Raw genomic sequence first — 24,260 nt, forward strand, 5'->3', positions numbered from 1 at the left:
CACCCCAAAGGCAGCTTCAAGGAGTTCCCTGGCATGGCACTTCTTCAAACAATGTGCTGACGACAAGACCCGAGTGGTTTGCACGCTGTGCCATCAGAGCCTGAAGCGAGGCATTAACGTTCTGAACCTGAGCACAACCTGCATGACCAGGCACCTGCATGCAAAGCATGAACTGCAGTGGAGTAAACACCTTAAAACCAAGGAAGTCACTCAGGCTCCCCCTGCTACCTCTTCTGCTGCTGCCGCCTCGGCCTATTCTGCTGCTGCCGCCTCGGCCTCTTCCTCCGCCTCTGGAGGAACGTTGGCACCTGCCGCCCAGCAAACAGGGGATGTACCACCAACACCACCACCACCACCTCCGTCACCAAGCGTCTCAACCATGTCACACGCCAGCGTTCAGCTCTCCATCTCACAAACATTTGATAGAAAGCGTAAATTCCCACCTAGCCACCCTCGATCCCTGGCCCTGAATGCCAGCATTTCTAAACTACTGGCCTATGAAATGCTGTCATTTAGGCTGGTGGACACAGACAGCTTCAAACAGCTCATGTCGCTTGCTGTCCCACAGTATGTTGTTCCCAGCCGGCACTACTTCTCCAAGAGAGCCGTGCCTTCCCTGCACAACCAAGTATCCGATAAAATCAAGTGTGCACTGCGCAACGCCATCTGTGGCAAGGTCCACCTAACCACAGATACGTGGACCAGTAAGCACGGCCAGGGACGCTATATCTCTCTAACTGCACACTGGGTAAATGTAGTGGCAGCTGGGCCCCAGGCGGAGAGCTGTTTGGCGCACGTCCTTCCGCCGCCAAGGATCGCAGGGCAACATTCTTTGCCTCCTGTTGCCACCTCCTCCTTCTCGGCTTCCTCCTCCTCTTCTTCCACCTGCTCATCCAGTCAGCCACACACCTTCACCACCAACTTCAGCACAGCCCGGGGTAAACGTCAGCAGGCCATTCTGAAACTCATATGTTTGGGGGACAGGCCCCACACCGCACAGGAGTTGTGGCGGGGTATAGAACAACAGACCGACGAGTGGTTGCTGCCGGTGAGCCTCAAGCCCGGCCTGGTGGTGTGTGATAATGGGCGAAATCTCGTTGCAGCTCTGGGACTAGCCAATTTGACGCACATCCCTTGCTTGGCGCATGTGCTGAATTTGGTGGTGCAGAAGTTCATTCACAACTACCCCGACATGTCAGAGCTGCTGCATAAAGTGCGGGCCGTCTGTTCGCGCTTCCGGCGTTCACATCCTGCTGCTGCTCGCCTGTCTGCGCTACAGCGTAACTTCGGCCTTCCCGCTCACCGCCTCATATGCGACGTGCCCACCAGGTGGAACTCCACCTTGCACATGCTGGACAGACTGTGCGAGCAGCAGCAGGCCATAGTGGAGTTTCAGCTGCAGCACGCACGGGTCAGTCGCACTACAGAACAGCACCACTTCACCACCAATGACTGGGCCTCCATGCGAGACCTGTGTGCCCTGTTGCGCTGTTTCGGGTACTCCACCAACATGGCCAGTGGCGATGACACCGTTATCAGCGTTACAATACCACTTCTATGTCTCCTTGAGAAAACACTTAGGGCGATGATGGAAGAGAAGGTGGCCCAGGAGGAGGAGGAGGAGGAGGAGGAAGAGGGGTCATTTTTAGCACTTTCAGGCCAGTCTCTTCGAAGTGACTCAGAGGGAGGTTTTTGGCAACAGCAGAGGCCAGGTACAAATGTGGCCAGCCAGGGCCCACTACTGGAGGACGAGGAGGACGAGGATGAGGAGGAGGTGGAGGAGGATGAGGATGAAGCATGGTCACAGCGGGGTGGCACCCAACGCAGCTCGGGTCCATCACTGGTGCGTGGCTGGGGGGAAAGGCAGGACGATGACGATACGCCTCCCACAGAGGACAGCTTGTCCTTATCCCTGGGCAGCCTGGCACACATGAGCGACTACATGCTGCAGTGCCTGCGCAACGACAGCAGAGTTGCCCACATTTTAACCTGTGCGGACTACTGGGTTGCCACCCTGCTGGATCCACGCTACAAAGACAATGTGCCCACCTTACTTCCTGCACTGGAGCGTGATAGGAAGATGCGCGAGTACAAGCGCACGTTGGTAGACGCGCTACTGAGAGCATTCCCAAATGTCACAGGGGAACAAGTGGAAGCCCAAGGCCAAGGCAGAGGAGGAGCAAGAGGTCGCCAAGGCAGCTGTGTCACGGCCAGCTCCTCTGAGGGCAGGGTTAGCATGGCAGAGATGTGGAAAACTTTTGTCAACACGCCACAGCTAACTGCACCACCACCTGATACGCAACGTGTTAGCAGGAGGCAACATTTCACTAACATGGTGGAACAGTACGTGTGCACACCCCTCCACGTACTGACTGATGGTTCGGCCCCATTCAACTTCTGGGTCTCTAAATTGTCCACGTGGCCAGAGCTAGCCTTTTATGCCTTGGAGGTGCTGGCCTGCCCGGCAGCCAGCGTTTTGTCTGAACGTGTATTCAGCACGGCAGGGGGCGTCATTACAGACAAACGCAGCCGCCTGTCTACAGCCAATGTGGACAAGCTGACGTTCATAAAAATGAACCAGGCATGGATCCCACAGGACCTGTCCGTCCCTTGTCCAGATTAGACATTAACTACCTCCCCATAACCATATATTATTGGACTCCAGGGCACTTCCTCATTCAATCCTATTTTTATTTTCATTTTACCATTATATTGCGATGCTACCCAAAGTTGAATGAACCTCTCCTCTGCCTGTGTGCTAGGCCTAAATATATGCCAATGGACTGTTGCAGTGGTGGCTGACATGAAGCCTGATTCTCTGCTATGACATGCAGACTAATTCTCTGCTGACATGAAGCCAGATTGTCTGTTACGGGACCTCCCTCCTCTGCCTGGGTGCTGGGCCTAAATTTATGACAATGGACTGTTGCAGTGGTGGCTGACGTGAAGCCTCATTCTCTGCTATGACATGCAGACTGATTCTCTGCTGACATGAAGCCAGATTGTCTGTTACGGGACCTCTCTCCTCTGCCTGTGTGCTAGGCCTAAATATATGCCAATGGACTGTTGCAGTGGTGGCTGACGTGAAGCCTGATTCTCTGCTATGACATGCAGACTGATTCTCTGCTGACATGAAGCCAGATCCTCTGTTACGGGACCTCTCTCCTCTGCCTGTGTGTGTGCTGGGCCTAAATATATGCCAATGGACTGTTGCAGTGGTGGCTGACGTGAAGCCTCATTCTCTGCTATGACATGCAGACTAATTCTCTGCTGACATGAAGACAGATTCTCTGTTACGGGACCTCCCTCCTCTGCCTGGGTGCTGGGCCTAAATATATGCCAATGGACTGTTGCAGTGGTGGGTGACGTGAAGCCTCATTCTCTGCTATGACATGCAGACTAATTCTCTGCTGACATGAAGCCAGATTGTCTGTTACGGGACCTCTCTCCTCTGCCTGTGTGTGTGCTGGGCCTAAATATATGCCAATGGACTGTTGCAGTGGTGGCTGACGTGAAGCCTCATTCTCTGCTATGACATGCAGACTAATTCTCTGCTGACATGAAGACAGATTCTCTGTTACGGGACCTCTCTCCTCTGCCTGTGTGTGTGCTGGGCCTAAATATATGCCAATGGACTGTTGCAGTGGTGGCTGACGTGAAGCCTCATTCTCTGCTATGACATGCAGACTAATTCTCTGCTGACATGAAGACAGATTCTCTGTTACGGGACCTCCCTCCTCTGCCTGGGTGCTGGGCCTAAATATATGCCAATGGACTGTTGCAGTGGTGGGTGACGTGAAGCCTGATTCTCTGCTATGACATGCAGACTAATTCTCTGCTGACATGAAGACAGATTCTCTGTTACGGGACCTCTCTCCTCTGCCTGTGTGTGTGCTGGGCCTAAATATATGCCAATGGACTGTTGCAGTGGTGGCTGACGTGAAGCCTCATTCTCTGCTATGACATGCAGACTAATTCTCTGCTGACATGAAGACAGATTCTCTGTTACGGGACCTCCCTCCTCTGCCTGGGTGCTGGGCCTAAATATATGCCAATGGACTGTTGCAGTGGTGGCTGACGTGAAGCCTCATTCTCTGCTATGACATGCAGACTGATTCTCTGCTGACATGAAGCCAGATCGTCTGTTACGGGACCTCTCTGCTCTGCCTGTGTGCTAGGCCTAAATATATGCCAATGGACTGTTGCAGTGGTGGGTGACGTGAAGCCTCATTCTCTGCTATGACATGCAGACTGATTCTCTGCTGTCATGAAGCCAGATTGTCTGTTACGGGACCTCTCTGCTCTGCCTGTGTGCTAGGCCTAAATATATGCCAATGGACTGTTGCAGTGGTGGGTGACGTGAAGCCTCATTCTCTGCTATGACATGCAGACTGATTCTCTGCTGTCATGAAGCCAGATTGTCTGTTACGGGACCTCTCTGCTCTGCCTGTGTGCTAGGCCTAAATATATGCCAATGGACTGTTGCAGTGGTGGGTGACGTGAAGCCTCATTCTCTGCTATGACATGCAGACTGATTCTCTGCTGACATGAAGCCAGATTGTCTGTTACGGGACCTCTCTCCTCTGCCTGTGTGCTAGGCCTAAATATATGCCAATGGACTGTTGCAGTGGTGGCTGACGTGAAGCCTCATTCTCTGCTATGACATGCAGACTAATTCTCTGCTGACATGAAGCCAGATTGTCTGTTACGGGACCTCTCTCCTCTGCCTGGGTGCTGGGCCTAAATTTATGACAATGGACTGTTGCAGTGGTGGCTGACGTGAAGCCTGATTCTCTGCTATGACATGCAGACTGATTCTCTGCTGACATGAAGCCAGATCCTCTGTTACGGGACCTCTCTCCTCTGCCTGTGTGTGTGCTGGGCCTAAATATATGCCAATGGACTGTTGCAGTGGTGGCTGACGTGAAGCCTCATTCTCTGCTATGACATGCAGACTGATTCTCTGCTGACATGAAGACAGATTCTCTGTTACGGGACCTCCCTCCTCTGCCTGGGTGCTGGGCCTAAATATATGCCAATGGACTGTTGCAGTGGTGGCTGACGTGAAGCCTCATTCTCTGCTATGACATGCAGACTAATTCTCTGCTGACATGAAGACAGATTCTCTGTTACGGGACCTCTCTCCTCTGCCTGGGTGCCGGGGCCTAAATATCTGAGAATGGACTGTTCCAGTGGTGGGTGACGGGAAGCCAGATTCTCTGCTATGGAACCTCTCTCCAATTGATTTTGGTTAATTTTTATTTATTTAATTTTTAATTTAATTCATTTCCCTATCCACATTTGTTTGCAGGGGATTTACCTACATGTTGCTGCCTTTTGCAGCCCTCTAGCTCTTTCCTGGGCTGTTTTACAGCCTTTTTAGTGCCGAAAAGTTCGGGTCCCCATTGACTTCAATGGGGTTCGGGTTCGGGACGAAGTTCGGATCGGGTTCGGATCCCGAACCCGAACATTTCCGGGATGTTCGGCCGAACTTCTCGAACCCGAACATCCAGGTGTTCGCTCAACTCTAGTAGGGGCTCATTTTTTGCGGGATGAGGTGATTGATAAATTAGTACTATTTTGGGGGGCATACGCCTTTTTGATCACTTTGTGTTGCACTTTTAGTGATGTCAGGTGAAAAAAAAATTTTTGGGCAGTTTTTATTTCATTTTTTTCAAGGTGTTCACCTGAGGGGTTAGGTCATGTGATATTTTTATAGAGCCAGTCGTTATGGACGCTGCGATATCAAAACATATTTCTACAGTTTTTCTATTTTATTTAAAATGTGTTTTATTTTGGGAAAGGGGTGTTTTTTTTTACTTGAAACTTTATTTATTTTTTATTATGAAAAACACCGTTTTTTTTTAAACTTTCTATTTTTGTCCCACTCTGGGACTTCAACTTCAACATCCTGCATTGTAATGCATTTCCGGTCAGCTGTTATGCTGACAGCCTGACTGTGAGACCCAGCCTAAGGGGCTGGATCTCACAGGCTTCCATAGAAGGCATCGGGCTGCCTTCTCTGCCATTGGGTCCCTGTCACTGCAGCGAGGGGACCCGATGGGGAAGCAGAGGGCATGTGTACCCTCCACAAACCCCGTACATGCTGCTGTCAGTTTTGACTGTGGCATTAAAGGGGTTAATATGCCAGCATGATTGTTTTCACCGATGCCGGCGTATGCAGCAGGGGTCCGGCTGTCAGTGACAGGGGTACGTCCATCAGCGCCGTACATGTATGGCGCGGGTCCTTAAGGGGTTAATATACTGTATTTACACGTTATGCTAACTTTAATTTGCTTGTTACTACAGGAAGCATCATCTAACGATGGACATCATTACTCCAGTTTTACGGGACTCAAATCTTTACCGATATAAAGGGTTCTGTTTTTTAAAAGAATTCATGAAACCAGAGTTCATAGAGTCACTGCAGGACTTCAAAATAAGAGACGATGACGTATTCATGATTACATATCCAAAATCAGGTGAGTTAAGGGGTCGTATTGTACAAAATCCACTTTTAAATACCCTATTACTGAATTCTAAGATAATTGAGGGGTTGTACCTGAAATACACATTTAAAAACTGCCTTAATAGGACTCTCAAAGGAGTATTCTCGGAATTATTTAACTATTTAATTATGGCCCTTTGATTGAATTACCTAAAGGAAAATTCATACTTCTCTTCCCCTGCCACTTCAGTCCTGCCTCCTGGGTCCTATTCCACCATTTTCCAGTTTCCTTGTTTATGTCTAGATGGGTATGGACTTGGTCACATGCATCGCTGCAGCCAATCACTGGCATCAACAGTGCTTTATACCAAATCAGTGACATGCTGCTTGGTTCACATCATCACTGATTGTCTTCAGGAGCACATGTGACTATGTCCATAAGCAGCCGGAAGTAAACAACCTCGGGAGTTGAAGATTGCAGAATGGGAACCAGAACGCAGTACACAGCGTCAGAGAGCAGACAAGTATGAATCCTTCATTAGGTGATCCACGCTAAGGGCCATAAGTGAATAATTAATAATTCCCACAAAACCTGTTTAAGGATGAATACTTTTAATTTATGTAAAACATAAAAGTAATGACTCACATTAGGGCTGCTTGTTGAACTGAAATAGTAGAAAAATTGCAAAACATTGCTTGCCTTGCAATACGGTTGCTTGTTCCAATATTTTGACATTTTGGTCACTGTGGCATGGGTATTACACCACCCCTACTTGTATATGTTTATAAAAGTGCATACCGATTAAAGAGGTTATTCCATGATTAACATAAACATGAAAATCATAAATCATTACATGACAATCTCTTTCTAACAAAACTAGAACCAGCCCTGTACCTCATATGGATCCAGAGATCTCCCCATTCATTGCTCTGCTAGATTTATATCAAGCTTACAGCTCAAGGGGAGTGTCCTTTCTGCTGCAGGTAAGGGGGCATGTCTGTGCTCTCCCTATCACTGCTCAGGAGGCAGTTGAAGGATTGAACTGAGCATGTGCGTCCACCTCAGCAAGGTAGACAGAGAAATAAGAAAAAAACATATACATACATACATATACATTTTATTGAATAACTCAGTGGCTATACAAAATTTTTCTGAAAAGTATTATGATCCAGGAACTGGTTTGAAAACTGCTAAATATTTTTTGTGTAGGAAATCTGTAGAGGTGATTGCCTCTATAATAATGTTCAGGAAATTGAATAATAATGCTTATAATCAGAAAGTAAATACAGATTAGAAAAAAAAGGAGATTTGTTACTATCTGGTTGTAACTGGCAGATAACATATTTGGTGACACGTTTCCTTAAAATAAGTAACTCCATGTATTGCCAGTTACATCATAAACTCCAGTGACGTAACTGGCCATATATGCACAGTTACTGGTCAAATATGCTTTTGCAGGGTGAGGGCAGCATGGCAGGAGAACCGCAGCGTTAGACCTGCAGCCGCTCATCAGGAGCAGTTGATGGGGATCACGTTCGGAAAATGTGAAGCTGCACCATCACATAGAAGAAAGAGGATGTACTGAAAACTGCAGCGCCTCCTATGACCTCAGTAGTTCTTTGGGTAACCAGGGTGTGTGCTTGTGTGAGTGGGCTTTATGGGTGCCTATATGCCTATATAATGGAAGATCATTGCAGCCTTCTGTAAGAATATACATGTATTAATAATAGTAATAATAATAATATATAATAATATATAATAATAATATATTTCAGGAGACCTCCAGATGTATACCTCCCCGACAGGAAAAAAATCACAGTGTGAACCTATCTACAACTATTGATACATGATATATGACTTTCAGTCCACTCGAATTGTAATAAACTCTCTTTTTTCTTACCAGGAACTATTTGGACACAACAGATTCTAAGTTTAATATACAGTGAAGGGTACAGGAATGGAACAGAACAAACAGAAACTTCAAAAAGAGTACCATGGATTGAATTTCAGTTTTTCAGTAAGGATCCAAATAAAGACTTTAACAGTCGTCCCTCTCCTCGTTTGTTTGCATCACATTTGTCATATAGATTTGTACCACAGGGACTGAAAAATAGAAAGGCAAAGGTAAGCGTAGCTTATGACCCGTTATATCCGGGGGATAGGTGATAATTAGAAAACCATTTCATATTTTTGCTTTCTCATGCAATTCTGTAACCAATTCTGCTAGACCAGAACATCTCCCATGTTGTTCTGCCTTGCAACATAAGAGAAATGGGGCATTTACTTGTTTTAACTGTGTTCCAATTTTTCAATCACAGACCCAATTCAGCTGAATTTAAATTCCTCTTGACAACTCTCTAAGGCTAGATTCACACTAGCGGTAGGGATTCGGCAGGCTGTTCCCTGCCGGGTCTCTCTGTATTCTGACATTCCCGTAAGCTTGAATCTCTCCGTCCAGCCCCATTAATTACAATGAGGACCGGCAGAGATCTGGCCGCAACCCGGCAAATATGCTGAGAATCGTCTGGAAGGAAACCGCTGTCCGCTAGAACAGCCTGCCGGATCAATAGCGCTAGTGTGAAACTAGCCTAACATAACTGGCTTGCAAACACAGTAGCCACATAATTTTTACACATCACAAGCGCTCACAATGACAGCTTAACTTCCTAACAGTCACATTAAAATTGGAAAAACCGTCAAAAATTCACTTTTTTATTGTAGATTTTTAATGTGCGTCTGCAGTAAATCTTGTTGGCGCACAACTCAGGGAACACAATTTAATTTTTAACCTCTTAGTGACATTAGTTTTAGCCTTAAAGGAGTTATCTAACCTCCAAATGCCCAGGCCTCTCATACAGATTGTATGACCGCATGACCACCGTTGCACCTCCCTGTCGCGTGGATGAAATCACCCGCAATGCTAATGAGGCTCGTTCCTGTTGCGGCCAGCTATTGGTTAAACCCCCCCCATTGCCAGATGTTCTGATTCGTGCAATGGGGAGAGGCAGTGTTGGCCATGCAAGCAGCAAAAGCAGCCCCCTCCCCTTCCATTTACACTTTCCCACAGCCGGAGCTGAGCTTGGCAAAACAGTTAGGTGGTGTTGCGGAAATTTTATTATGCAGAAATTTTATCTTAGGATGTGTGTGTGTTTTTATAGATTGTCATCTGTCTCCCTGTGTCGGATTTAGCCAAAGAACGCTCTAGAAGAGGGTACTTGGGTTAAATCTGGACCAGTGGTAAAACCGTCAGTATGAAAACCTTCTCATGGGCTTGGAGACGTGTTCTCAGTGTGTAGGGGAACGTTTGCCGGTTTATGAGCACTAAGTGCAATGCACTGGGCTTCGTCCCTTCAAATGTCTATACACATTAGAGAAGTAAAGTCTGCATAACGAGAGATACATATTATACCTCTGCAGATAATCTCAAACCTATAAGAACCAGTCGAATGATCTTCGTTAGATACTAGTCACTGTTGAGCAGTATTGAATGGGATCCATGCTGACAGTGATGGGGGTGGGCGGCCACCTGGCTGATCAGACAATAGACATGACTCATCCTTCCTTATACAGGGATGGGGTGTGTGCATTGTCTGTCCAGCCACATTGATGCCCTTCCCTGTCCTTTGACATGTCATCACTTCCTGTATGTCATCACTTCCTGTATCCTTATCTTGGGCCAGCCCTTTTTACACCTTTTGTGAGTAAACAGACTGGGCAGGGAGGAGGAGGAGTTGCTCAGAATTTAAGATGGTTACACCTGGATCTGGCTCTAAATGCGGCTGAGGGAAAGGGGGTTTACATTTCCTTACACAAAGAGATTGGAGAGCAGATTACAACTATTAATATTTCTAAAACAGTTGTTAAAGGGGTTTTCTGGTAATAATTACATTATATTTAATGCCTGCAGCCTGCCTCCTGACATACTGTAGAAAATTCATACTTACCGCCACTCCGATTCTCCTTGCTGCCCCATTGTGTCCATGTTCCGGTCCCCGGAGTGTTTACATTCCGCAGTGCATGAGCATGGTTACATGCTCCACTGTAGCCAATGACTGCTTATGACCACATCACCGCTGAAGCCAGTCATGGCAAGCTGCTGGAATTACATTAAAAGCAATTATTATTACTGGAAAAACTCTTTAAGCAAATATAAAAGGCAAAATCCATGTAAAACTATCTCTGCTTCCCGCCTCCTTGTGAGTATGCATTTAGGAGACAAAATAATAGGCTTAGCTTTACATATCAGGAGCCTGTAGGGACAGACTGACATCTTAGAATCCACTAGTCAAATCCCCCATATGATATCCATGTGTGGCTTTAATAGGGTTGTCCGAGCTACAGATGATGACCTATTTTCATAATAGGTCATCAGTATCACATTAATAGTGGTCCAACTCCTAGCACCCCCACTGATCAGCTGTTTGAAGAAGCCACAGGGCTTATTCGAGTACTGCATCCTCCATGATCAATGTTTACCTGCACATTGTCTCCGTTGCACCGCCACGGTGCAGTGTATTTATAGCTGTTTGTCCCATTTAGAGAGGAAACTGTGATTTCACTGCACTGCCTCTACAATGTAGACCACGTGCAGGTAAACATTGAAGTGGAGGTAGCACACACACAGGCTTCAAACAGCTGATTGGCGGGAGCATTGGGAGTTGGACCCTCAACGTAGTTTCCATATAAACTAGAAAATGAGTAACACACAACTCAGGAGAAGGGACTGGCAAGTACTACTGGTGCACTGTGTATTAATCTTAAGGACCCACATATATCAGGAGAATAGGGTCCATTGACCCCCTATTTGGCACTACAGAAAGCGGAATATGAGTCAAGAGGTGGTCATTTATGTGTATGGCTCTCTCCATTGTAGTTTATAGATGTTATGAAATGCTAAGAAGTTATCACAACACCCATAGTCTATTATTTATGTCTGGTTTCCTACTCTCTGGAGTGTTTACTTGGGAGAAAGGGATGCCCATCATCACAATAGGTGTTTGCCCTTGTGAGGGAACCTGCACAACATCTATCAGACATTTAAAAGATAACTGTCACATTTAGACCCTAATTTCAATTTTCATATATGTAGTTACTAATAACATGATATTCCAGAATCAGTTACTATTAGACTGACTTACCCCATATTTAATAAGATTCAGCCCTTAGCAACCAGTCTGCAAAAAAAAAGCAATTTCACTATTCAGTTAAGATGGCCGCCACCGCCACAGGCTAATCCCGCCTGCCCTCACTAGCCAGTAACAATAGCCCCCCAAAAGTGTCAGTAACCAGAGCCCTCCCCCTAAAGGGTTAATCTCCAGCAGCACAAAGGGGTCCTCTTACTACATGTTGCTTTCATTTATACACTGAGCAGATGGTAGATCTCCCTTCTCTGTTGTGCGCTGCTTCAACTCTGCATTGTCCAGCTCTGCTGAGTGAGGGAGTGTCTGCCAAGCACAGGGACAGGGAGAAGTGCACACAGCCCAGGCACTGTTATCAGCTGCTGGGGAGGACCTGGCTTTAATCATTTACTTACAGTCCCTGGCTGTCAATAAAGTGACCTTGCACGCTGAGTGCTCCATCTATCTGTTTAGACGGACCATGCCTAGCAACCCTATTTTAAGCACAGGTAAAATAGGCAGTAAAGGGAACAAAAATTTGGAATTAAGGGGTAATTGAATACACATTGAAAAGTTGAAATAGGGCCACCAAGGTCATATTAAGCACCACAATCCAATACTCCCCCCCAAAAAAATATACGACAGTTATCCTTTAAGACAGTTACTTATGATGTGCCATAAAAGTCAAAGATGGCAATACTCTTTTAGGTTTTAGGAGCGAGTATATGGAAGCGAGTGGGGGCGACTATCTGGCGCCAAATGGACACAAATCGCATTAATTAAAAACAATTGATTTATTCCTAGTACATAAAACCAAACAAATGCAACATTACAATAGACTGAATATCTTAATTACTATATGGTATGATGATACATAGATAATAAAGACTTGATGAAAAATGAAAAAAATAAAGAATGAATAAATAAAAAGCTAAAAAAACTGCGGTAAATAGATAAAGTCCCTGATATTAGTATTGAGTACTACGACAATCGAGATTCAAAAAGAGTCAATATGGAGGTCGTTGGACCAGTTGATTAGTCTGTTGAATGTCCCAGAGTTTAGGGAAAAGACTGGACATGTACAGTATATGTGCAGCGCACAGTTAGTATGGAATATTAGTACATAATTATGTGGCAGAATAGTATTCAGGTAGATCTGGCAGTGATAGCTGCAAATACTCAGTATTCAGGAAGTATAATCCACAGTTAGTATACAGTGTTAGTTCACTGCTATTTATCGCGTAATCACTTCCACATAAAGTTGGCAGTGTTTAATACGGTACTTTACCAGTCTTGGAGTCGTTGTATGGCGTGTTGTGGTTAGACGGCTATATTCAGCAGGACCTTCCGTAGGTCTGATGATGGCATGTCACATGTTGATACGTGGTTACGTATTGGCCCACGTGAACGAACGAACTGAGTCACGTGATATATACTGCCGTAGTGTGATGTCTGGACAAAACTTAAAAAAGCTTGCTGTATGCTGTAGAAACAAAGTACAGACTGTAGCTTGCAGGCTTTTCAAAAGACGTGTTAGCCAATTCAGAATATAAGTGTGTGGGTCACTTCTTGCTGTGATTACTGCGGTACACAAAATGCATTTCGGGGCGGAACGTGCCCCTTCCTCAGTCCCTGGGACATTCAACGGACTAATCAACTGGTCCAACGACCTCCATATTGACTCTTTTTGAATCTCGATTGTTGTAGTACTCAATACTAATATCAGGGACTTTATCTATTTACCGCTGGTTTTGTTCGCTTTTTATCTATTCGTTGTTCACCGGTGCTTTATCCTTCAAGTCTTTATTATCTATGTATTACCATACCATTTAGTAATTAAGATATTCGGTCTATTGTAGTGCTACATCTACTTGGTTTTATGTACTAGGAATAAATTTTTTTTTTTTTATTAATGCGATTTTTGTCCATTTGACGCCAGATAGTCGAGTGTCCCCACTCTCTTCCATATACTCGCTCCTCCACTTATATCCGAAAAGGGGTAGTTGGCGGGTGAGCACCAAACCATTGCTATCTAGATTGGTTGAGCCACTATGACCCAAAGCTATCACTTTTAGGTTTTAGGCTGGGGATATATGGTGACATGTTAAGTGTGAAGATTGTGATGTTGCATTGCATGTGACCTACTGTGACATGACTGTCACAAAAATTGTCACTGTTAGATTTTTGGCTACAAATTGCAAGCAACTTTTCCACAAAATAAAAACAACTTTTCAGACTCAGAGCTGAATGTCTACAATCTCAACAAGTTCCTCTAATCTCCTGTGACCGAGATAACATGTCAAATAAAAGATGTTCCCAGCCTTATTGCAGCCCTTCATAGTGGTTCAGTGTGACAATATGGCCTTCAAACCAGAAAAGGTTCTGCACCCCAGATGTACAGCCTTTCCGTTGTCATTCCCTGGATGTCTTACTCTGGCTACCACTGTGGTCACCTAATAAACATAACAATAAGTATCATTTTCAAATGAATACACAGAATTCAGTGTATTCATGTAGGAATATTCCCTTCAGTAAGCACCTTGCCCCACAAGGCAGCCTATAGGCAGAGGCCTACTGTGCATATGGGTAAATCAAACCCTGGACTTGGCTGAAGCCATGTATAAATGTACCACTTTTTGATTGAAAGAAAGTTTAAATTATGATGTATACCTTTTAGTACTTAGACCATTTTAAATAATAATTTCAATGTCTTTTCATTTGTAATTGTGGAATTTTTTTCATTCCATTCATAAACTATGTTGTACATTTTTATTAAGATTATCTATGTGATGAGAAATCCAAAGGATGTTATAAAATCTCTGTATCATTTTGAAGCCATAGCAACCTGTACTGAGACCTCTCCAGATTTTGACCACTTCTTTCAAAAGTTTTTAGATGGTGATGGTAAGTGTTAGTATTTTCAGACATATACTGTAGATAATAATATAATAAAGTTGGTCTTTATTATAGCAAAATAAGAGCTAGAAAATGTTATAAATGACTAAAGAAAAATACATAGGACCTATTCACTGTATGATATATATGACCGAAATGTTGAATTTTTTTTTATATTTAATAATAATATTTTATTATTAGGCCAGGGGTAGGGGGGCCCACAGCGAACTGCTCCTTACGTTGCCGACATGCGCTGTAGTTTCACTGCATTTTCTATCTGCCCTCACTAGGGCAAGCTCAGATTTCATTGGTTTCAATAGTAACTGTATAAATACCTATAAACTTAGTTCCCCCTAGTGGTGGCTGCAGGAAGCCAGTTTTATCATTGAGTGAAAGAAAGCAGGAGATTTATTTATGCCTTTATGCAAGTAGTGTGGTGTAAATGCATTGAGAAATAAGGTGTTCATAATTAGCCCCATATTTATGAAATACCTGTTCCACTTACATGTCAGATACAGTGGGTTAGGCGAAGGATGACTTTTTTTATTATATTTATTTATTAAAAATATATTCCTCTTAATAAAAAGAAACTGCAAATTCATCATAAATTTGGGCAGTTGCGCTTTACATTCCACATTGAGATATACATATTTAGGACCTAACCTGGGTAAGGTTATTTCACTAGTTTATTTACAAATGCCTACACAGGCTATAGAACCTATCTTGACCCAGGTAAAAATTAATACTTCACTTTTATTATAATATATATTAAAAACTAGACACTAAGTGTGTGAGTGGTGCACTCTTTAATTATTCTTAAACAAAACCAAAAATAAAGGGGTGTTAAAAACACAGTCGCCACTTCAGGCTTCCAATATGGGTATCCCCACCCCCTCGCCGTTGGTTCAGATAAGGGACGTTCTTGACCTAGCCTCCAAGGCACTGAAGCAACATATTCCAACAGCTCTCCGCCTTTCAACTACTCCCATCATATCTCTATATACAGAGTCTGGAGTTCTGTTGGAGGGAGATGCCTTTTGTGCGGCCTTGAATGTCCCTTATGCCAACCCTCTCATTATTTCCTTTTTAAAGAATCATATCACTAGACTTATTCCATTTCATTCTCTTCTAAGACCTATCACATGGTTAGAACATATGATCCAGACTCAATCCCCCCCTGTCAAACCTATATCACAAATATATAAAAGGCTTAACTCAAAACCGGCCACCAAAACCGGCCTTCATAAGCCTTTGGGAGAAGGACCTTGATTGTAGTTTTTCCTCGAGGGAACTGACTCGCATGTACATGACCCCTCACTCCTCATCCCGTTGCGTAAGGATACAGGAGAACGGGTATAAAGTATTAACCAGGTGGTATAAGACCCCGGATATAACATGCAGGTATAAAGAAGGGAACTCGGATATCTGCTGGCGATGTGGCCAAGCAAGAGGTACCTTTTACCATATTTGGTGGCTATGTCCGAATATCTATAAGTGGTGGGTTACAATTTTCGATAAATGCAATCTGATCTGTGGCTCAAAAGTTCCACTGTCCCCCCTACTTGCCCTCTTAGGTAGCCCTGAAGGTGTCAAACCAATTAAAGTTCCCTTCCTCTTCTACCAGCTAATTGTGGCTGCACGTCTGTTGGTTCCGCTGCAATGGTTGTCTCCAGACACCCCATCGGAGACTTCTTGGGTTAACAAAGTAGATGCCATATACCGCTTTGAGGAGATAGCATCATGGGAAAACAGATCCCATGCTAGATTTAAGACAAAGTGGGCGCAATGGGAAAGGTTTAGGAAGTTCTAAATCTGTTTATTTACCATCTTGCCATTGAAACATTATCCGTATTGTCCTCTTATAACTTCAATCTGCCTACATGTCAGTCACTTCATACATGCTTTCAATGTGTGCGATATCTACCTATAATTTGTGTTTGTGTATGTTCTGTTCGGCCTAGGTCGACAAATGTTTCTTGATATGCTTATTGCTATGTATCACATCTTATTTGCTCAATAAAAGTTAAAAAAAAAAAAAAAAAACACAGTCGCCACTCCACTGATGGAGCTATTTGTTGGTCAATTACAAGGGGCGAAGAGATGTGCACTATCTCTCACCCTTATCACTATAGAGGCAGGATACTGCCGTAACACCGTTTGCAGTGTTATTGCCAGCTGAGTGGGGTTGTCAAACCAACCATGTGATGTAGCGGGAGAATTGATGTATCAACCCACTATGAAATTAACGCATTAAACGTCTCATGTACTCTCAGACTGACAAATGTGTTAGTGCCAGTTAGCACTGCAAGCGGACATATCACACAGTAGTAGATACCGTGTCTAACTAATTGTTGAACCGAACATAGCAATGTGGGCCAGCCGGACTACAAACCGGATTCCAAAAAAGTTGGGACACTATACAAATCGTGAATAAAAACTGAATGCAATGATGTGGAGGTGCCAACTTCTAATATTTTATTCAGAATAGAACATAAATCACAGAACAAAAGTTTAAACTGAGAAAATGTACCATTTTAAGGGAAAAATATGTTGAATCAGAATTTCATGGTGTCAACAAATCCCCAAAAAAGTTGGGACAAGGCCATTTTCACCACTGTGTGGCATCTCCCCTTCTTCTTTCAACACTTCACAGACGTCTGGGGACCGAGGAGACCAGTTTCTCAAGTTTAGAAATAGGAATGCTCTCCCATTCTTGTCTAATACAGGCCTCTAACTGTTCAATCGTCTTGGGCCTTCTTTGTTGCACCTTCCTCTTAGGATGCACCAAATGTTCTCTATAGGTGAAAGATCTGGACTGCAGACTGGCCATTTCAGTACCCGGATCCTTCTCCTACGCAGCCATGATGTTGTGATTGATGCAGAATGTGGTCTGGCTTTATCTTGTTGAAAAATGCAGGGTCTTCCCTGAAAGATATGACGTCTGGATGGGAGCATATGTTGTTCTAGAACCTGAATATATTTTTCTGCATTGATGGTGCCTTTCCAGACATGCAAGCTGCCCATGCCACACGCACTCATGCAACCCCATACCATCAGAGATGCAGGCTTCTGAACTGAGCGTTGATAACAACTTGGGTTGTCCTTGTCCTTTTTGGTCCGGATGACATGGCGTCCCAGATTTCCAAAAAGAACTTCGAATCGTGACTCGTCTGACCACAGAACAGTCTGCCATTTTGCCATACTCCATTTTAAATGATCCCTGGCCCAGTGAAAACGCCTGAGCTTGTGGATCTTGCTTAGAAATGGCTTCTTCTTTGCACTGTAGAGTTTCAGCTGGCAACGGTGGATGGCACGGTGGATTGTGTTCACTGACAATGGTTTCTGAAAGTATTCCTGAGCCCATTCTGTGATTTCCTTTACAGTAGCATTCCTGTTTGTGGTGCAGTGTCGATTAAGGGCCCGGAGATCACGGGCATCCAGTATGGTTTTACGGCCTTGACCCTTACGCACAGAGATTGTTCCAGATTCTCAGAATCTTCGGATGATGTTATGCACAGTTGATGATGATAGATGCAAAGTCTTTGCAATTTTTCGCTGGGTAACACCTTTCTGATATTGCTCCACTATCTTTCTGCGCAACATTGTGGGAATTGGTGATCCTCTACCCATCTTGGCTTCTGAGAGACACTGCCACTCTGAGAAGCTCTTTTTATACTCAATCATGTTGCCAATTGACCTAATTAGTGTTAATTGGTCTTCCAGCGCTTCGTTATGCTCAAATTTACTTTTTCCAGCCTCTTATTGCTACTTGTCCCAACTTTTTGGGGATTTGTTGACACCGTGAAAATTTGAATCAACGTATTTTTCCTTTAAAATGATACATTTACTCGGATTAAACGTTTGATCTGTCATCTACGTTCTATTACAAATAAAATATTGACATTTGCCATCTCCACATCATTGCATTCAGTTTTTATTCACAATTTGTTTAGTGTCCCAACTTTTTGGGAATCCGGTTTGTACTATTTGCTAGTTAGCAGTGGAGTGGTGCACAGCATATAAAAACTAAAACTGCCCCCCGACATGTTTCGCCAGTATTCTGGCTTCTTTAGGGGTAAATGGGCAGCCATGAGTGACCCCAGCCAACTGGAGGTTTAAATACAGTGTGTGGAGATTGATAGGCTTGCCATCCTATCAACTACAGGGCAAGACGCTCAACCAGCCAATAGTATCTAAGAACACACCCCTACAAGCTGGTTGAAGCACCAGACTCCGTCGCCTACTATGTGCGTCAGTGACGCGCTGTACTCAAAATACCTGCGCAAACACTTAGAGCTCCACAGCTAATACTATGGGACTGCGCATGCGCTGCGCTGCTTGTGGCTGCGCACAGACTCAAAACTTAGAGGAGGGAGACCTGAGCAGAAAAAGGCTGCGCTAACACTTACAGGTAAAAGCTGATGTTGTTAGGAATACACACATGTTGCGCAGTACAATGATGCGTATTAACACTGCCTAATAAAGGTGCTGCGAAGGGCATCACTGTGCATGGACTAACAAATAGACCAATGTTGAATAGGCACATAGTTACTCGTCTGCTACGCTGATTACTGCAGTGTGCAGACTATAAAACGACACAACCCTGCAGAACAGACCTGGGTGTATGTCTATGATACAAATGCAGATGTGTTCTCCTTAGTGTCTTGGACTTAATACAGAGGGAATAAATTGGATTGTGATGGCGCATCATCTGCAGTACCACAGCTGCATAGTTAAGGGAGTGGCATTGGTATTTAGAATGGCAGTGCGTATACTTTTTGCCCAGAAGACGTGTCAGTGTCTTTGTTACTAATACATTGACACTATATGTTCCAATAGAAAACGTAATTATTAATCAAACCAGTGAAAGGGGTACACAAACATTTTTGGCTCAATGTCTATACTGTCGTGTACGTGTCCATTGACACTTAAAAAGTAGAGAAATAACAAAATAAAACAAATAAAAGACCAAATCCCCTCCTTAATTCTCAAAGAAAAGCAGTGAAGGCAAAACCTTTATTGAGCCCTTTTGAATTGAGACTATCTAGACCAGGCATCCTCAAACTGCGGCCCTCCAGCTGTTGCAAAACTACAACTCCCAGCATGCCCGAACAGCCTACAGGTATCAGCCTACACCAGGGCATTGTGGGAGTTGTAGTTTTGCAACAGCTGGAGGGCCGCAGTTTGAGGATGCCTGATCTAGACGATAGATCCACCTAGTTTCTTCTTGCAATAGGACCTATTCACTGTATGATATATATGACTGAAATGTTGTAATTTTTTTAATATTTAATAATAATATTTGTAATAATATATTTAATAATGTATATAATAATATATATATAATAATATATTTAATAATAATATAATAATATATTTAATAATAATATTTTTCTATATTTAATATTTATGTACTTTTGTGTTTTAGTTCCTTTCTTCAGAAGTCTCTTTTTACTGTTGTGCAAGTTAACATTGTTGGTTACATTGAAAGACTTGTAGCCCGAACCCCTACCCCTATCTTCAGGAATCCATAGTGGCATACCTGGAACAGAGGCAGCCCATGCGATTGCTATGGAGGCCAGGGGTAGGGGGGCCCACAGCGAACTGCTCCTTACGTTGCCGACATACGCTGTAGTTTCACTGCATTTTCTATCTGCCCTCACTAGGGCAAGCTCAGCTTTCATTGATTTCAATAGTAACTGTATAAATTCCTATAAACTTAGTTCCCCCTAGTGGTGGCTGCGGGAAGCCAGTTTTATCATTGAGTGAAAGAAAGCAGGAGATTTATTTATGCCTTTATGTGAGTAGTGTGGTGTAAATGCATTGAGAAATAAGGTGTTCATAATTAGCCCCATATTTATGAGATACCTGTTCCACTTACAAGTCAGATACAGTGGGTTAGGTGAAGGATGACTTTTTTATTATATGTTTTATTAAAAATATATTTCTCTTAAGAAAAAGAAACTGCAAATTCATCATAAATTTGGGCAGTTGCGCTTTACATTCCACATTGAGAGCACATGTGTACTGGCAAACTGGATGAGACAGGGGGGCCCATAGTACATTTTTGAGTTTAACATGCCAAATTTGGGGCCAGTCAGTGGAGAGCCTGGCAGCAAAATTTGCAGAAACAGAAATCCCTAAGCTAGGACCTTCAAGGCTGCAAGCTCCTTTGTCCCAGTCATCGCGGACGTTCCACTGCCTATACCAGACCACCGTTAATTTCTGACATATCAGTATGTAACAAATTTGTACATTCTGTCAGCTCCTTCTCTGCGGGCCTCATAATGTCTTGACAGACTCGCTGGTTTCGTTGGTCTGTCACTGGTGCGTTAATATTAAGTAGTTTTATAGAACTGAGCTGCCAATCATCATCCAGATGGCGGGAGAGGGCAGCTTGCATAGCAAGCACTTCATCAGACTCATCTCTTGGCGCACTAGTGCACACTTTACAGTTTCACTGAAATAGGCAGGTCTGTCTGTGCTCTGTCATAAGGGAGCTTGCAAGTTCCCTTTAAAATTAACATGCATAAAACAGAATAACTTTTTTTAACCTCTTGAGGACCCGCTCTGTAAAAGTATGGCACAGACATGTGCCCTCAGAGGACCTGCACCATAATACTACTTTGCTCTGAGTCTGATCCTGAGGACACTGTCACTGGTGCAGGACTGTAGCTGTAATACACAGCCCTGGTCTGTTCTAGCGAAAGAAAGCAGAGAAACCTCAGATCGCCATCATTGGGAAAGCAAATTGGGAATGTCTGTGATTATTACTTATACAATACTGTACGTGGATAGTCAGCCCAGTGTTCAATGAAGGACCCTATGGCTGTCTGTTCATAATGCATGTTGCTAGGGCATAGTCATGGTGTGCTGCTTTCTTGCAAACGTATGTGCACTTCTGTTGCTAATGGATGAACACATTCTGTTTGATGGCCTTGATTAGGGCCCATTATTTTCATTCAGCACAATATTAGAGAGTTCTATAGTTGTATTCAAAAAGGTTCATACAGTACATTTTATTTTTATTCCCTAGTCTTTGCTGGTAGCTGGTTTGATCATGTTCGAGGATGGTACACTCATAAAGATTTTTTCGAAATCCTTTTCATAAAGTATGAAGATATGATCATGGTAAAGCCAAATGCATCTTTTTTTATTTTTTTATTTCGTCATGTTGATTTTATATAAAGTTTGTAGTTCAGTGTCAGAGTCAAATATCAGCTATTTGTTATTGACCATGCACATGGCGGAGTAGAGTAGAATAGTCATGTATGTAACACTCTGAGGACTTCTAGGACTGCAAGCGACCGTTTTCAAGTTCTTTTTATCGCCAAGGTGGCATTATTAATGACAAATCAATAGCAACATATTTGACTATGGGTAAATGGAGGTAGCACCTCGAAACAAACAGCCTTTTTAAAAACACATGCACTGTAAGATTTTTTTAAATTAAAGGGGTTTTCTCATCTCAGACAATGGGGGTATATCACTAGCATATGCCCCGATTATCTTATAGGTGCTGGTCCCACCGCTTGGACCCACACCTATATCGAGATCAGAGCCCCGAAAGTGAAGGAGAGCACACTGCGCATGCGCGTCCACCCTCCATTCATTTCTATGGGGCCGCCGAAAATAGCCGCCATCTGCGGCACGCTCCCATTCACTTCTATGGGAGAGGCGGGGATTAGCGATTGGTGGTGGACGGATCCCGGGAAATCTGGGGTCCTCCAGCCACAGCGCTGCCCGCTCCGTTCTCGATATAGGAGCGGGTCCCAGCGGTGGGACCCACACCTATAAGACAATGGGGGCATATCCTAGCGATATGCCCCTATTGTCTAAGATGGGAATACCACTTGAAAATAAGTATCAAAAAATATCCCTTTTGGAGGCAGATGACTTCTTCTCAGTTTTCAGTACAGTAAAATAGTGGCCAACATTTTGTGCAATTTGTGCCAGACAAATCCCCCAAAAAATTGATTTGTTGCAAACCAAGGTTTTTGGGAAATTCATAAGAAATTCAATTAGTTTAGGATTGATTTGCTCAACTATAGTACAGAGCCAAAATATGACACAAACCTTTGGTGCCATTTTCCACTGGATGCTGCAATGTGGAGATTTCCCACCAAAAACCATTGCTTATTCATTAGGGTGGAGTACAGTTATCCTTCAAAATACAAAAAAACCCTACATCATAAATAATAACTAAATATGTAATACTTATTGTTGTCATTATGCTGTTATTCCATTAAAATATGTGCTTTAACCCAAACAGGATCTGCGTTCGGTTGTCCAACAAATGTGCATATTTTTAGGGAAAGAATTAGATACTGAATCTATGGACATTGTTGTGAAACGAGCAACATTCAATGAAATGAAAAATGATCCTCTTGCAAATAACGAAAATATGCCAGAAGATTTTTTTGATTTAAAGAATGGGAAATTTATGCGAAAAGGTAAATATGAGTAATGAACAACTATTTAATGCAACTGGGACTGGATGCTACTGACAAAATGCTATATAAGGCTAACACAGTGACCCATCAGATCACTGCTAAAAGGTTAAAAGTAGTGATTTGTTGACTAAGCACTCTTATGGTAATGTGTTCTTGTTATACCTGTGCACTACATATCCCTAATGGTCATCTATGGGCAGCAGTTGACTATATAGAAAATAAATCAGACTGAAGGACTTTTTATTGGGGTGTGCTTGATGGTTTGCTATGCAAGACAAGGGTCTTACAAAGACCCTAGCTATATATCTAATAGATTGTCAGTTTATTTCTGACAGTTAATAATTCTTTAGTCTACTGAATATACTAAAGCATTATATGTGCAATCAGCAGATTGCATTGTGAAGTCCCTTAGTGGGAGTTGAAAAACAATTCTAAAAGTATAATAAAAAAAAACAAGCGCTTATAAAATGACTTCAATGGGAAATATAACAAAAAATGTATTGCCCTCTCAATGCAGCAATGAAAAAAAAATTGGTGGTCATCAGTACCAAAATACAATATTTGCCATTTCAAACAATAGCCCAGCAAGTACAGGTGGCAGGGGTGTACAATAAAAACATGGTAACATTTAATTCTTTGTGTGTTATTAGTTTAAGCAGACTGTGATTGTCTATTGTTGTGACTTAGATGAAGATCATATCACATTTTATGACCAATTTGTGCAGAAATCCATATCATTCCAAAGGGTTCACATACTTTTTCTTGCAACTGCATGTCTGGTTTATGCCTCAGCATGTGACTTTCTCTGCAGGTACTGTTGGAGACTGGAAAAATGCCATGACTGTAGCACAGAGTGAAACAGTTGACCGTATCTTTCAGGAAAAGATGGGAGATTTAGATCTACACTTTACCTGGGACATCAATGAGAAAAGGTCCTTATAGACAAACCTCCCATGTAGTTTTTTGCCAAAGTTGAAAGTGGATCAAAATGGAATGGGAAATATCAAACTTTCCTTACTGTCCTGTTTACTGTGCTCTACTTTGTTTGGGTAAATTTGTACCATTTTAAGTTAAAATTAAAGCTACCTACAAATTTGACTTTGACTAGTACTAATTTTTTATTTTTTTTTTACCCATTCATAAACTAAAATAGATACGTTCTTAAACTTACTATGTGTTCTGTATTATACAATTTGTTACCATAAAAATTCATATCAGATATAATGTGCTTCCTGTATTTGTTTTTGATTGTTTACCTTTTCTTACATAAGACATATTTTTATTTTAGCATTGCAATTCGAACATACAGTGGATATAAAAAGTCTACACACCCCTGTTAAAATGTC

At 43.1% G+C, this 24,260-nt stretch overlaps 1 protein-coding gene across 1 annotated transcript in view; it reads left to right on the top strand.

Annotated features, from left to right (window-relative positions):
• Positions 1–24,050, top strand: part of LOC122935839 (amine sulfotransferase-like) — a 34,965-nt gene extending 10,915 nt beyond the window's left edge. Inside the window, exons 2-7 of the mRNA XM_044291746.1 lie at positions 6,310–6,482; positions 8,353–8,573; positions 14,344–14,470; positions 21,498–21,592; positions 22,734–22,914; positions 23,726–24,050. Coding sequence (XP_044147681.1) covers positions 6,326–6,482; positions 8,353–8,573; positions 14,344–14,470; positions 21,498–21,592; positions 22,734–22,914; positions 23,726–23,856 — 912 coding nt within the window. The 5' untranslated portion in view covers positions 6,310–6,325 and the 3' untranslated portion in view covers positions 23,857–24,050. The remainder of the gene's footprint in view (positions 1–6,309; positions 6,483–8,352; positions 8,574–14,343; positions 14,471–21,497; positions 21,593–22,733; positions 22,915–23,725) is intronic.
• The last annotated feature ends 210 nt before the right edge of the window (positions 24,051–24,260 follow it).

Source organism: Bufo gargarizans, chromosome 4 (genome assembly GCF_014858855.1).
Source record: "Bufo gargarizans isolate SCDJY-AF-19 chromosome 4, ASM1485885v1, whole genome shotgun sequence".
Classification (NCBI taxonomy): Eukaryota; Metazoa; Chordata; class Amphibia; order Anura; family Bufonidae; genus Bufo; species Bufo gargarizans.